This window comes from Mus caroli, chromosome 13 (assembly GCF_900094665.2).
Source record: "Mus caroli chromosome 13, CAROLI_EIJ_v1.1, whole genome shotgun sequence".
Lineage (NCBI taxonomy): Eukaryota > Metazoa > Chordata > Mammalia > Rodentia > Muridae > Mus > Mus caroli.
The window spans coordinates 90,535,556-90,550,203 of NC_034582.1; the positions used below are offsets into that span (position 1 = coordinate 90,535,556).

The 14,648-nt window shown below is 43.7% G+C and overlaps 1 protein-coding gene across 5 annotated transcripts in view; it reads left to right on the plus strand.

Moving 5' to 3' along the window:
• Ankrd31 (ankyrin repeat domain 31) overlaps window positions 1-4,885 on the plus strand; it is a 140,001-nt gene extending 135,116 nt beyond the window's left edge. For 4 of the 5 annotated variants that reach the window (XM_021180848.2, XM_021180850.2, XM_029468629.1 and 1 more), the window contains one exon: window positions 4,584-4,885. In XM_021180848.2, coding sequence (XP_021036507.1) covers window positions 4,584-4,744 — 161 coding nt within the window. In that variant the 3' untranslated portion in view covers window positions 4,745-4,885. The remainder of the gene's footprint in view (window positions 1-4,583) is intronic. The other variant, XM_021180849.2, reaches the window with a different exon arrangement.
• Window positions 4,886-14,648: the final 9,763 nt, after the last annotated feature.

Below are 14,648 nucleotides of genomic sequence, written 5' to 3' on the forward strand. Positions count from 1 at the left end.
TTGTTTATTGTACTAAACACAGTTGCTTCTCGGAAATTTTTAGATGATACCATCTTTTATCGTTATTCCTTTATCTGAATCTATTCTAAAATCACTGAGTGGTTTTTAATTATCACACAAAGACTTGCTATGTTCATATATTTTCTGAAAACTTGCACTAAAATAATCTTTGCTTATGAAGCTAATATTCTGTATGAAATAGAAATAATATTATCCTGGAAAACCTGAAGATTCAGTCTCACAAATGAGTGTCACACCTTGACTTGATTGTGAAAGAGCAAAACAGAATTGTGAAAATCAGATATAAAGGAATATTATATTTCCCTCCTCTGCTACAGCAGCCCTCCTTTTATCCCAGTGTCTCTGCCGTAGCAGTTAGTGACGATCTGTGCACAGAGAATGAGGACACTGTGATGAGTGAGGTCAGGAGCCAGACAGGGTTCCTAGTGTTCTTCTGGGCCTCCCTGGGGTTATTGCTTTCCTTATAACAGGGCCCCATAATTCTAACGACTTCTCTTTCCTAACTTACTCTTTTTTTTTTTTGGTTTTTCTAGACAGGGTTTCTCTGTGTGGCCCTGGCTGTCCTGGAACTCACTCTGTAGACCAGGCTGGCCTCAAACTCAGAAATCTGCCTGCCTCTGCCTCCCAAGTACTGGGATTAAAGGTGTGCGCCACCACACCTGGCTTCCTAACTTATTCTTAACCCACCAATCCACCTTAACTTCTTAGGATCCTGTTTCAAAAAAAAAAAAAAAAATACTGGGCTGACCGGTTTTATATAAACTTGACACAAGCTAAAGTCATCCAAGAAGAGAGCACCTCAATTGAGGAAAAATAAACCCACCTCCATAAAACTGTGCTGCTATCAAGCCTGTAGGGCATATTCTTAATTAGCGATTGATGGGGGAGGGTCCAACCCATTGTAATGTGGTGCTATCCTTGGGCTGGTGGTTCCTGGGTTCTATAAGAAAGCAGCCTGAACAAGCCATGAGAAGCAAGCCAGTAAGCAGCACCTCTCCATGGCCTCTGCATTAGCTCCTGCCATGTTTGAGTTCCTGTCCTGACTTCCTTCAATAATGGACAGTGTTATGGAAGTGTAAGCCAAACAAACCCTTCCCCACCCCCACCATACCCCCCAACTTGCATTTTGGTCATGGTGTTTTATCACAGCAATAGAAACCCAACTAAGACAAGTACCTTTATCATAGTAAATACCGCCTTTCAGTTTTGTGGGGTTTTTTTTTCATATTTTTATTGGTTACTTTATTTATTTACATTTCAAATGTTATCCCTCTTCCCAGTTTCCCCTCCACAAGCCTACCATTTCCTACCCCTACCCGCTGCCTCTATGAGGGTGCTCACCCATCTACCTCCCACTCCGACCTCTGCACCCTAGCATTCCCCTCTGCTGGGTCATTGAGCCTCTACAGGACCAAGGAGCTCCCCTTTCATTGATGCCAGATAAGGGCATCCTCTGCTGCATTTCCAGTTAGAGCCATGGGTCTCCCTAGCTCCCATGTATACTCTAGACAGCTTTTATCATTTGGGAGAATCTTGGTCTGGGAGATCAGATCAGTGAACATGGTGAAGTTAAATTAAAAAACTAGGAGTTCTTACAGTAATTCATGGTGTTTGGTGCTAAACTGTCCTCATTTGCTTCTCTGTTGCTGTCATAAAACAATGAGCAAAAGCAGTACAGGCGAGGAAAGGGTTTTATTTTGTTTTGTGTGGCTTACAGTTATAGTCCTCTACCAGGCAACCCAAGGAAAAATAACTAGAGGCAAGAACTGAAGGAGAGAGAGCAAAGAGGACAGTTGTTTACTAGCTTGTTTCCCATGACTGGCTCAGCCTGCTTCCTTACCCAGTCTCAAACCACTGTGACCCACAAAGGCATAGTCCACAGTGGGCAAGGTCCTCCCACATCAGAAAATGGTGAAGAAGTGCCCCACAGACAGCCTCTAGGCCAGTGTAACGGAAGTGATTCCTCAGCTGAGCTTCTTTCTTCTGAGGGACTCTAGCTTTTGTCAAGTAGACAGAAAATAGCCAGCACACTCACCCTGATGATAGGATCTGTTTAATCAAACCGTGGAGTCTAGTAACCTTGTTATTTTTAATGACTCATATTACAGCTGACTGTAGCTCTTGGATGAGTTGTAGTATTTCATTTCTTGTGTAAAAGATAATGTCATAACTCCCTAAGGGTGAGATTGCTCTGTGTCTCTCATGTGTTTGTGCTTGCTCATCTCCCCTCCCCTCTCTCCACCGTTCTACTCCACCCACATTTGCACATGAATTCATGCCCTTTACCATTTATGAGAAAGTCTAGCAATCCATTCTCTTTCTAGTTTCTAACTGGAAGTCAAAGAAAAGCTGTATATTCTTCCTTGTGTCTTGAAAGCCACCTGCCTCCCAGATTTCACCCCCATTGCCTCCACTATAAACACATTCGTACTATTAATTTCTCCTCCCCCCCAAAAAAAAATCCTGATTTTTCTTTCCTTCAGATACTTTCAGTGATTGTGTGCTGATTAGAAAACTATAGAGGTACCAGGTGCCATCCAACTTTTTGCTACCTAGTCTAAGCCTATAAATCCACAGGGAGACCCTTGATGGCTGCTGTGGGAGTTTCTTTTGAACTTTCATGATTAGGATTCTTGTGTTCATGTTTCATGGTAGCTAACAGTATAAATTAGAAAAATATGAAACACTTTAACCCAACTACAAGAAAAGCATTCATGAGAGAGTCTTTCTCCTTCCTTTCATATCACAATAAGTTAGAAAATAAGGACAGGACTCTGACACTGGAGAAGACCAGACCAACCCTGTGGGGACTTCATGAGCCCACCCCAGATCAGAAACAAAATCTGTTCTCCTGTGTTTCCAGTGACAAGTCTTTGAAGAGTGTTTTTTGGAGAGAGGCAGAAAGGGGGAATTTGGAAAGAGCAATTTATACTTGTTACTAATAGGAAGGCCATGTATTTAGGTATGAGTACAGCAATATCTAATCTAGGAAAAGTTAGTAATGTTCCTTCCCTTTAAGTTTAAAAGTCTGTTTCTTCCATGACTCAGTATAAAAAGCCAAGTAAATTGGTGTTTAAGAAAATAAAATCTGGGGGCTGGTGAGATGGCTCTTCTAAAAGTCCTAAGTTCCAATCCCAGCAACCACATGGTGGCTCATAACCACCTGTTATGAGATCTGATGCCCTCTTCTGGTGCATCTGAAGACAACTACACTGTACTTATTTATAATAATAAATAAATATTTTTAAAAGAAAAGAAAATCTGGGCTGGAGAGATAATAGCTCCGAGGTTAAGAGCACTGACTGCTCTCCAGAGGTCCTAAGTTCAATTTCCAGCAACCACATGGTAGCTCACAACCACCTGTAATGGGGTCTGATGCCCTTTTCTGTTGTGTCTGAAGAAGTATATTCATACACATAAAATAAATAAATATTTTTTTACAAAAAGAAAGTAAAATCTGGTAGAGGGAAAGCTGAGACTGTTTTGTACCTTTTAGAAGTGTACATAGATCTTAACACTGTAAATAGAATGTTAGACCTTATACCTATCATTCCCTACAAATAATTGCTTTTATACTTCTAAGAGATTGAAGAGATCTTTGAATTCAGATGTTTATAGGTCTTATTTCTTGCAGTCCCCAATGTCCACCATACCAAAGCTTCCAATAAATATTCACTGAATAATATCCACTGAATATATGAGTAAATTAACGTAAGCATGAATATGATCCCAAGGACTCTGTTTTAAAACTGTACTTAGTTCGATGACCTTAATAAATAGGTATGTCAGAGGGAACGAAATACCCATGGAAGGAGTTACAAAGTGTGGAGCAGAGACTGAAGGAATTACCATCCTGAGACTGCCCCACCTGGGGATCCATCCCATAAACAACCACCAAACCCGGGCACTATGGCAGATGCCAACAAGTGCTTGCTGACAGGAGCCTGATATAGCTCTCTCCAGAGAGGCTCCACCAGTGCCTGACAAATACAGAGGTGGATCCTCATAGCCTACCATTGGACGGAGCACAGGGTCTCCAATGAAGGAGCTAGAGAAAGGACCCAAGGAGCTGAAGGGGTTTGCAGCCCCATAGAAGGAACAACAAATGAACTAACCAGTACCCCCAGAGTTCTCAGGGACTAAACCACCAACCAAAGAGTACACATGGTAGGACTCATGGCTCCAGCTGCATATGTAGCAGAGGATGGCCTAGTCAGTCATCAATGGGAGGAGAGGCCCTTGGTCCTATAAAGGCTCTAAGTGGAATTTCCCAGTGTAGGGAAATTCCAGGACCAGGAAGCAGGTGTGGGTGGGTTGGGGAGCATGGGGAGAGGGAGTTTTCTACCCCCGTCCCACCAGCTCTGTGTGTGTCTCTCTCTCTCAAAAGTCAGCCAGTTCTTGGTCTATAGGTTTGTCTCAGGCACAGAAAGTGATGAATGTGCCTGGTCAGAAAACCTATCACGTATGCTCTGATACAGACTGACTGGATCCTAGGATATGAAATGACTATGTTTAAATCTTGCATTATAAAAGGCTTGTTTTAATTTTGATGCATGTTTTAGCAGGTACTTCCAGAGAGTCGATGCAAACCATCCCTCATTATCTACAGATAAAAGAGATACTTCAAATCAGCAACCAGGAGCTTCTGCCATGCCATGTAATGGAGCAGCATTGGAAGTTCTATGTGGGACACTTACATTCTGAAGCTCTGCTTTCTTGGTAGCTTAGTTAGCATTTGTTCTTATAATCTCCAGCTCGTATGGTGGGCATACCTTAACCTGCACTCTAACTGTTATGGTCAGTTTAGTGCTTTTTTGCCTCTGAAATCAAGGCATTTCTGAATAAAACCGTATTGAGTCTCCTGCTTTTGCTTTTATTGTCATAAATGTAAAACTAATCTTGCATTCAGCATTTCTGCCTGTGTATGAGTGACAGTTCCTGTTAGGGAAGTGAAGACACGCATAAACAAGTAGCAGGGAAGATCCCCGGAGAGTCCCTGGAGTGTGTTCCCCCATTTTACTCTAACATGTAGCTTAAAAGCAAAATGTAAATTACAACGGAAATTTAAAGTTTTATATAAGGTTAGTATAGGTAGTGTTAAATCTTAGAACAAACCGCTAACCAAGTGTTGACTGGGGATGACTGCTTTCGAAAGTTGAACTTTTACTAATACACTGTCACGAGCATTTATAAGAGCTTCACTGGTTTTCTCAAACTCCTTAATGTTTTGGTAACCGAATTATTCTTATCCTTCATTATCTCTGAGTCCCAAGTAAGCTTTGGCCTCACATTCTTCTTCTATCACTTGTCTGTCCTTGTGTAGAAAGTGAAATGTCAATAAAAATCACTAGGAGGCAGGAGACATGGTTCAGCAGTCCTAGCTTCCATGTGCAGCTCACAACCCTCTATAGAACTCCAGTTCCAGGAAGCCCAGTGCCCTCTTCTGGCCTCTGTAGGCACTGGGCATGTATACGCACAGGCATGCATGTAGACAAATCACCAATACACATAAAGTAATAATTTAGCATTTTTAATCAGTAGAACATTTTCTGTGGAGGGAATGTGGTATTGGCTTTGAGTATGTGGATGTCTTCAAATGTATAAAATACTTAGAAAATATCTCTAGAATATACAGTTGAAAGCTGACTCTGGGGTGCCAGGGTTACAGATCTGGGCAGTTGAGAAGAAAGGAAGGCTGTTCTGACCAGAGCTGGAGAGAGCTGCTCTGCCATGGCTCTTCTCGAAGATCTCTGGGCAGTGTGGGTATTTATAAGATTCTCGTCTATTCTGGGTTCTCAGTGAACCTTTTAAGCTTCTGACCCTCAGCCACACACAGGACCTTGAAGAATGTCCATTGATCCAATCTACTTGACCTTTGTGTCCTTTCTGTGAAACTGGTTTTCAAAGATTCACTGCATGTATTCACTGTAATATGCGGTGTTGTATTACATGAGGATATTTTCGTACAAGTATATATTGCACATTGAGTATATTCCCTCTTATGCACCTCTTTTCCCATTCTTCCATTTCCCCTCTCCCATTAGTCTCCTTTTTCCTAGACAGCCTTGCCTCTAGTTTCATATATACATACATGATTTTACCTATTTAAAATATAGGAACTATTCATAAGAGAAAACATGGTATTTGTCTTCCTGAGACTGACATAATTTCCTTAGTATTACTATTTTTACTTAAATCCATTTACCAGCATTAATATGCAAGTATTTTTATGATCCATTGGCCTGAGTCCTTCATTCTCTTCAGTTCAGCCCTCAGGACCAGTGTAGACTGATGATACAACAGCAGTTTTAGCCAGTTCCTCTTACTGTAGCTTATTTGTTGATTGAGCAATGTGGAATACTACTGCCTAATCATTCTTAAATATCTACACTGTCCCCTTTGCTACTTACAGAAGTGAAACTGCAACAGGTTCCCGGACCTTAACAGGACCAACAGTGTGATAGAAGTCCCATCAGGCCTTGGAACCCAGTGCATAGGTAGCAGCATCTGCCAAAACTAAAACAAAGACATAATCCATGCAAAGTCCATACTCTCAAAAAGCCCCGACATGTACTAACCTTGCTTTATGGCTTCTGAACTTTAACTTCTGACTAACTGTTCCTGCTAACTGAGATATGTCAAGGCAGGATGTGGATTTGTGCTTAAAAGCCCACCCTGAGAAAGGCTTGGGACTGCACGCTGGTCCCAAGCATCCAGCGTAGTCACAGGCTGGCTAATAAAGGCTTTTTGTTGGTGTGAGCCCATGTCCAATTGGTCTGCTCTGGTAGATTCCTCACAAGAAAATCTAGGCCAGAATTTTTAATTATCTGTCTAGTCCTAATCTTCCAGTTTCATCTGCCAATAATCTCGTATAACTCTTAAACGTATTTTTTGGTCCCTGTTATGAACTGAATCATGTCCCTTAAAAAATCATGTGTTAAGTCCCTAATCTCTAATTCTTAAATTGTGAGTGTATTTGGAAGATAGGACCTTTAAAGGAAGATAAAGGCCTTGGTTAAGTCAAGATAAAGTCATTAAAGCAGCAGGCTCTATATGATTCAGTTTTCCTGAATCAGAAAAGAGGAGGCTTGGACACATAGGGACATGAGATGTAAGAGTACAGTAATAGGCAGTCATCTACAAACAAGTAGCTGCAGCAGGGAGTAAGCCACAGTGACACTGAGTGTATGCCAGGATCTTAGGAAATGGATGTCTCTTGTTTAAAGTCACCTGGTATGTGGGGTTTTCAGTATGGTGACCCTAGCAAATGAATACAACCAGTCACCCCTCTCCTGTCTTTACACTATTTCCCTACCTATAACATTCCCTCTCTACTTCATCCATCATGGCTCCTGGGACTTGGATCTAACTGAGAATGATGAGTGAATAAAGAAATACAGAAAAGCTGGGATCTGGTGATCTGGGCTCTCAGCTGGAAAAGTTTCAGCACCCAAGCAGCTCCGCATGTTTATTGTATAGAGTTGAACAGCGAGGCGGGGCTATTGCAGAGCCGGACAAGGAGGTGGGGTTTCTTGGTGTGCTGGTGGTTTGGATAAGTATGGCTCTCATAGACTTGTATTTGAATGCCTGGCCCATAAGGACTGGCACTATTAGGAGACAGGACCTTGTTGGAGAAACATGTCACTGTAGGGGAGGGACTTTGAGGTGATATATGTTCAAGCTATGCCCAATGTGGTACACAGTCTCTGCCATTTCCTTCTGACCCTCACCCCCAGGTGGCAGGGAGGCTTTGTCATTTTTCCATGGTTGGTGGGCTCTGGGGTCCTTGACACGGCCACGCCCATGTCAGCAGCACACATTTGCTTAAAGCTTTATTCAGGACTTCTTCCCTCCTACACCTCTCCGCTGCCCATCTGTGGTTCTCATACAGTTTAACATAGTTCTATATGAGGCCACCCTCATATATGACCTCCTATATTGCCTAGTTTTAGTTGTCATAATTTGTCTTCCTGAAGCGTTTTAAAAACCTTAAGAGTCCAGTTCATGACTGTATAGTACTAATTTCCTATAAAGTATCTCAAGTACAGTAGGTGCTTAATAATTTCCTGTCAGTTACATACTGTGCTTTGAGGTCAGTAACAGAAAATATTAGTAAAATTTTACTAGAATGGCTTAAGTATGGCTTTGATAAGCCAAGACATAGGAACTTAGGAATGGCTATACATCAACTGAGCAATGCTACCATTGTTTCTTCCGGGTTCCACAATGATTTTGCTGTTACAGTCTGAAGAACATCATTAGAAATGAGATGATTTTCTTCCAGTCCACGTCTTCACTTTGGGGAAGTGGCTTCCTGAACACCTCCATTCACAAGAAAGTCATGTTACAGTCTGGCAAGATGGCTCAGGAGGGAAATGTGCTTGTCGATAAGCCTGGCAACCTGAGTTAGAGACTTAGGATGAGAGAACAGGGTACCACAAGTCATCCTCTCATGACATGTGTGCACACACACTCAAACACATACACACAAGGCATCCTCTCATGACATGTGCGCACACTCAAACACATACACACAAGGCATCCTCTCATGACATGTGTGCACACACACTCAAACACATACACACAAGGCATCCTCTCATGACATGTGTGCACACACACTCAAACACATACACACAAGTCATCCTCTCATGCACACACACTGAAACACATATAAACACATTTTTAAAAATGTTTTGATTCTTTGTGAATTTTGTATCATATACTCCACGCCCACTCATCCTCAACCCTCTCAATATCCACTCTGCCATTGCAACCTTGCCCCTAAAAGAAAACAAAAATTAAAAACAAACAAACAAAAACCATTTTAAAAAAATCTCACTGTGGAAGCTGTGGTATCTCAGTGTGTGTCACACAGTACATACACCCTTTTGCCCAAACAGTTTTACTTGCAAATGTTGATTGCGGTGGTCTGGTTAAACTCTGGCTTCTGCTACACTATCAATACTGGATCCTCGCTGGGCCTCTTCGGAGGTATCCTGTTGTTCAGTGTCGTGGAGATCCTGCAGCCTGGGTTCTGCAGGACCAGCCCCTTTGTGTGCCCCAGCAGTTCACAGATGGCATGGATGTTGGAGTGGGCCAACTTAAGGCCCTGGATCTGAGCCTGGGTGATGGCTGTGGTTTTCAGCCCACCAGCTCTCCTCTGCCCGAACCACCAGGGCCTGCTTTGTCCAGGTAAACACTGGGGACAGCTCCTGTTTGTGGTGGCAGGCAAGTACCCATGCCACCAGTGCCAGCTCTCCAGCACTGATCCAGAATAAGGCTTCAGACAGCTTTCCCATCCTCACACCCTCTGGGCCAGCTCTCTCATGCCCACACTTCCAGGGTCAGCTCTACTATGCTGCCCAGGTGAGGTGTGCAGCTCATTCCCCTAAGTGCTGGAGCCAGTGAGGAGTGGGGCAAGCCCTTCTGCTCGCACAACGTTGGGGCCAGCTCTCCCATGCTCCAAGGGATGAGGTCATCTCTCCATAGCCCTCAGACATCAACATGACCCAGACTGGGGATATCTGCATGGCCTTTGGTGGTAACATGGGCCATGGAAATCAACACAAACCCCTCCAGCTGCAGGGATATGTAACCAGTCATGGCCCTCTGTGGCAGCACAGGTGGCACCTCATCACGGCCTCAGGCAGCCCAGAATACTGGCATCAGGCTATTCCTTTCCACCTCTGTGTCTCCCTTCATAGTGCTCAAACCATTCCACTTCTATCACAGCTCTCCAACACATACATGTCCGTGGGAGTGGCTCTCCTGGTGGGTGGGCCTCTCTCAGAGGCAACACATGGTACCTCTGGGTGTCTTCTACCCACCCTGGAGTGTCTCTGGGTTTCTTCAACAGGTGCCCACCACTGCATGGGGGTGGGCATTCCTCTTACATTTAAATAAATTTATTTAATTGCTTAAAGAACTTTTTTTTTTTTTGTCCTTGGCCACGGTGAATCACCTGCCATTCCCCAGTAGATCACTCTGGAGAAGTGGCATTATCTTGATTTGCTGAAAGAAACACATGCCCATGCGTAGGAGAGCAGTCAGTTGCACAAATTACCCACAGGGCCAGTCAGGAGACAGGCAAGGAAAAGGAAGGGGAGGGAAGAACGAAAGGAAGGGAGGTACAGTAGGTGGTATGTGTAAGGGGCTAGAATGAGAACTACTATATTAATAATGCATTCCAGTTGTTATCACAGGCATTTCTGCTGTATTAACACATGTAATCCTCACCACACCGGATATACTAGGAAAAGCTATCATTCATTTTAAGATGACTGATCTGAGGAAAGGATGAGGTAACTTGGTCCAGAGTTACAGAGCAGCTACCAAGTGGTAGATAGAGAAATCAAAACTGGGAGTCTGGCTTTGGAGCTCACTTTTTTTTTTTTCTCTCTTAGCTGGTTATCTACTTCAAAATGTATATTAAGATATTGGAACGCTGTCAGCCTCATGATGGTGCCTCAGGCTCCTGCTACCTACACATTTTAAAGAATGTGTAGGTAGCTCACTGCGGTAGGGCAGACGGAATATCCCTGGAAGCCAAGGGGATGCAGCAGTCCAGCTGACCAGGTCTAATACAGACACGGTGGTATCTACTCTTGAGGTTCGTTATTTTTCTGTCTGAGAAGGCGCTAAATATGAGCTGTCTTGCTCTTTTGAATGATTACATGAGCCCAGGGGCCATGGCTTGCAAGAGACTTGGATTTTTTTTTATCTATTGTGAGCTAACAGCACTTAGCTAACAGCTACGTATTTTCGGATTCTGGTCCTGTTTTTTGTTGTTGTTGCTTTGCTTTTTCCTGTTTACATAGTGCTTGTTAAAGCCTATTTTACAGGAGGAACCTTATTCTTAAGCATATAGAAAAGCCAAGAACTGTGATTTCATCCATCTGAAACCGTGGCTTAATTAATTCCTTTACCACCTAAATAGGAGGATCAGAATTGGAGGCCATGCCAAGTCAACTTGCCTGACTTCATTTAATCTCTGAGTGCAGGGACTGTGGTTAACTACTAAATCCCTCAGACACATCTGTAAGTTTATATTCTTTCATTTGTTACTACTTTACCAAGAGTTTTTTGTTTTGCTTTTGAGTTAGGCGGACCTTGAAATCACCACCCAAATGCTGACATTACACAGGTGCCACAGCACCCCCATGTATGTGGTGCTGGGGTGTGTGCCAGTAAACACTCTTGTCAACTATGCTATAAGCCCAGCCCTCCTTTTCTTAGAGTTTTAAGGGAAGACCAGCAGGTGCACCCTTAAGATGCTATAATGTCAATAAATTATTTGTAAGTGGCAAAAGCAGTTGATATTTGTGTTTTCAGTACAGGACACCTTAAAGTTCCATGACGTCTTGACAGTTTGTCCGAGATATGAAGTTGGGTCGCGTGCTTCAAAGCTGAAGGCAAGGAAGTGATAAGGCAAGTTAAGTGTTAAGGCTAGTGGTAAGCAACTTATCATAGTCACTTATCATTGCACAGCAGAGCTTCCCTGTGCACCTCGGCCGGCACAATAACTCCTGTGAAATGAGCCAACAGAACAAACAAAATTGTGTGTGTGTCCCCAAAAGAAATATGCTGGTGATAAAATAGTTGTAGAAAATATTGGCCAGATTTGCAAGACACTTAACAGTGCAAATCCAAAGAACCTCTAACCAAATAGAGTTCTTGTCCTTTAGAAGCCAAGTAGAATGGTTTGAACGAAGCCCCTCTATCCAAAAAAGGGTAAGGCCTACCAGCCCCCACTGGAGTCGCCCCTACACCTCCCCAGAAGGGACTTAGAGTTTCCGACTGTGTCAGTTTCTTTGATAAAATGTTCCATCAGCTTGTTGCTGAGCTCACTAAATAAAGGAAAATCCAGGAAAACATAAAAACATATATGAGACTCTCAGCCTAAGGCTAGACTTTCTGCTTACCTATAGCTGCTTGTCATAGTTACAGATTCTCACCCCACAAAATCTTCAAACTTTGCCAAGATCTGGCTGTATAAGTGCTACTTCACCTTGGTTAGGTTAGACACTGAATTCTGGGGGACTTACCATCCTGACAGGTAGAGGGGTCCTGAGCAAGGATTGTCCAGACCAGTATGTTTCATACCAGCTCTGAGCTGACTGACCTGATTATCCAAGCGGGGTTAGTCAGCTAACTCCTTTGAGCCTTGGAACCCTTGATTACAAGACATGGTGATCCTCTCTCTGATGGTGCTCTGGAGATTCAGAAAGATCACGTGGAACTACCGAAAGGTACTTATTGTCTTATCCTTCATGCTCCTGTTCTAACCCATGTCTCTGGGTGCCTTCAGCCCCTTAAGGTAACTCCCTAAATTCTGCGAAAGGATCCTATTAAGGCTCGGAAGGCCAATGGAGGTTCTCCGGTACGCTCAGGTGAAGCCTATTCAGGTGAAGGCCCAGTCATTTCTCAGCTGGAACTGCTATCACTTTAAGGAGGCTGTGTTTTCCTCAGGTGCTTTCCTCAGAGGGAGAGCAGAGCAGTGGTGGAAAAGCAACGTCATTCTGTGTGGGCAGGGAGGCATGGCAGGGTTCCTGAACAAGCAGTCTCCAGAATGGTGTCACATACTAACTCTATGACCAATCAGTGATTCAACCAAGTATGAAACTCCTTTAAGTTTCAGGGTACTCCATCATAAGGCATGGTATTCTCTCAGGACATTCTGAAAGATCAAAGTATTGAGGGTACTTTTACCCCAATCCTAGGGATTGAACCCACAGCCTTGTGAGTCTAAGCAAACGCTCTACCACTGAGCTGCACTCTCAGCCCAAAGGGTAAAGTGTATGCTTAATGTATACAAGGGGATGCACACACACACACACACACACACACACACAAAAACCCTGCGGACATCCCACTCCTTGATAAGCTTAGAGGTTTTATTATAAATACGAGAGAACATCTGGAGACATCTGGAAGAGTCCAGAGCAGAGAAGGTAGATTGGGCAGGGCCAGGGCTAAGTGTATGAGGAAGAAGGGAGAATTGCCAGAGATCAAGAATAGAGAGCAGAGTGAGAATACCAGAAGCTGAGAACAGCATACTGGAGAGAGCAAGGATGATGGTGTGGGGTGGGTAGCTGGTGGGAGAGAAGCCCTTGAGCTGGAAGGGCACTTTCAAATGCATAACAACAACGCCAGTTCAGTTAATATCCCCGTGAAGCCTGCTTTATTCTGAAGGGAATTGGAGGAGGAGTGGACCTGGGGGAGAGAAGAGGTTGGGGTGGGGTTGGAGGAAAGGGAATCTGTGGTCTGAATGTATTGTTTGAGAGAGGAATAAATTAAAACAAGAAGAAAGAAAAGTAGAACAAGTCCTTGTGCATAAAGACTAGGAAGCCTGGAGGCTGGCATGGGCCTTGATTTGCTGGTAGGCACCTCAGCTGTATGCTAACTGGAGAGCCACATTCCCTTTTGCTAGAGGTAACGGGAATGACTCCCTTTGGTAGACAGAAACTGGCTTCACAGCCACCAGAAACCCTACAGTCCAGGCTGAGCTCATTCCTGGACACTCCACCTGCCTTTTGGAGTGTGTGGGATTGGAAGGTCCTTTGGACCTGACACCAAATGCTTTGTATGATGTGCTGTTGTGGCATGGTAAATACTTGCATTCCATCAGCCTCTGCCTTCTGGGGACACTTCAGGTGTGGGATGCTGACAGGCATGTGCGTTATAGCATGTTAGTGGTTCTAGGCTCCGCCCAACAGTTACCTAGCAACAGCCAAGTAAGAGAGCCTGGTTTGCTATATTAAAAAAAAAGACTGGCCTCTCTCTTTCTCTGTTCTTCTCTGTCCCCTCTCTTTCTCTACCTCTACTCTCTTCTCAATCCCCTTCTCATGCCCCAAATAAACTTCATTTTATACTAGACCCATCATATGGCTGGTACCTGGGGATGGGGCCGGGAAGGGGGAGTCCGTCATCATGAGGCCGCTAAGGCATCCTGCTGCTACATCATACCAAGTTTTACAAAACATCAGTATCCTTGCCTCCATTGACTGTTTTGCTTCTTTCCTTCAAGGATATGCTTGGACCACTACTGCTTTAGAATGACATTACCTGGTGGTATCCCTAGCCACTGTCCCACAGCTGTTATTTGGCCCATGGATGGTCATTTGGCCCCAGTTCCTTGGCTATTAATATTCCTTTCTTGGTTATTTATGTTTAGCATAAGGCCTAAATTTTAGCCAGAGTTTCTTTAAAGGCAGCAGGCACCTCAATTTATAACTGTTTGCATCCTCAGCTCATGCATATATATATATATATATATACATATATATATAATGTATATATAATGAACTGACTTTTGGGAATTGTAACAGGTTATTATTTTCCGCAACTTCAAGGCCACTTGAACCCTGTAAGTGGACCATCACTTGGAAAGAGAACCTGCACAGATACAATCCAGTTAACATGGGCTCATATTGGATTAGAGTGGGCTCTAAATCCAATGCCTGCTACCCTTAAAACAAAGAGGAATTTGGAAACAGAAGAAACAGGAAAGAAGAGCCAGGCGTGGTGGAGCACACCTTTAATCCCAGCACTCGGGAGGCAGAGGCAGGTGGATTTCTGAGTTCGAGGCCAGCCTGGTCTACAAAGTGAGTTCCAGGACAACCAGGGCT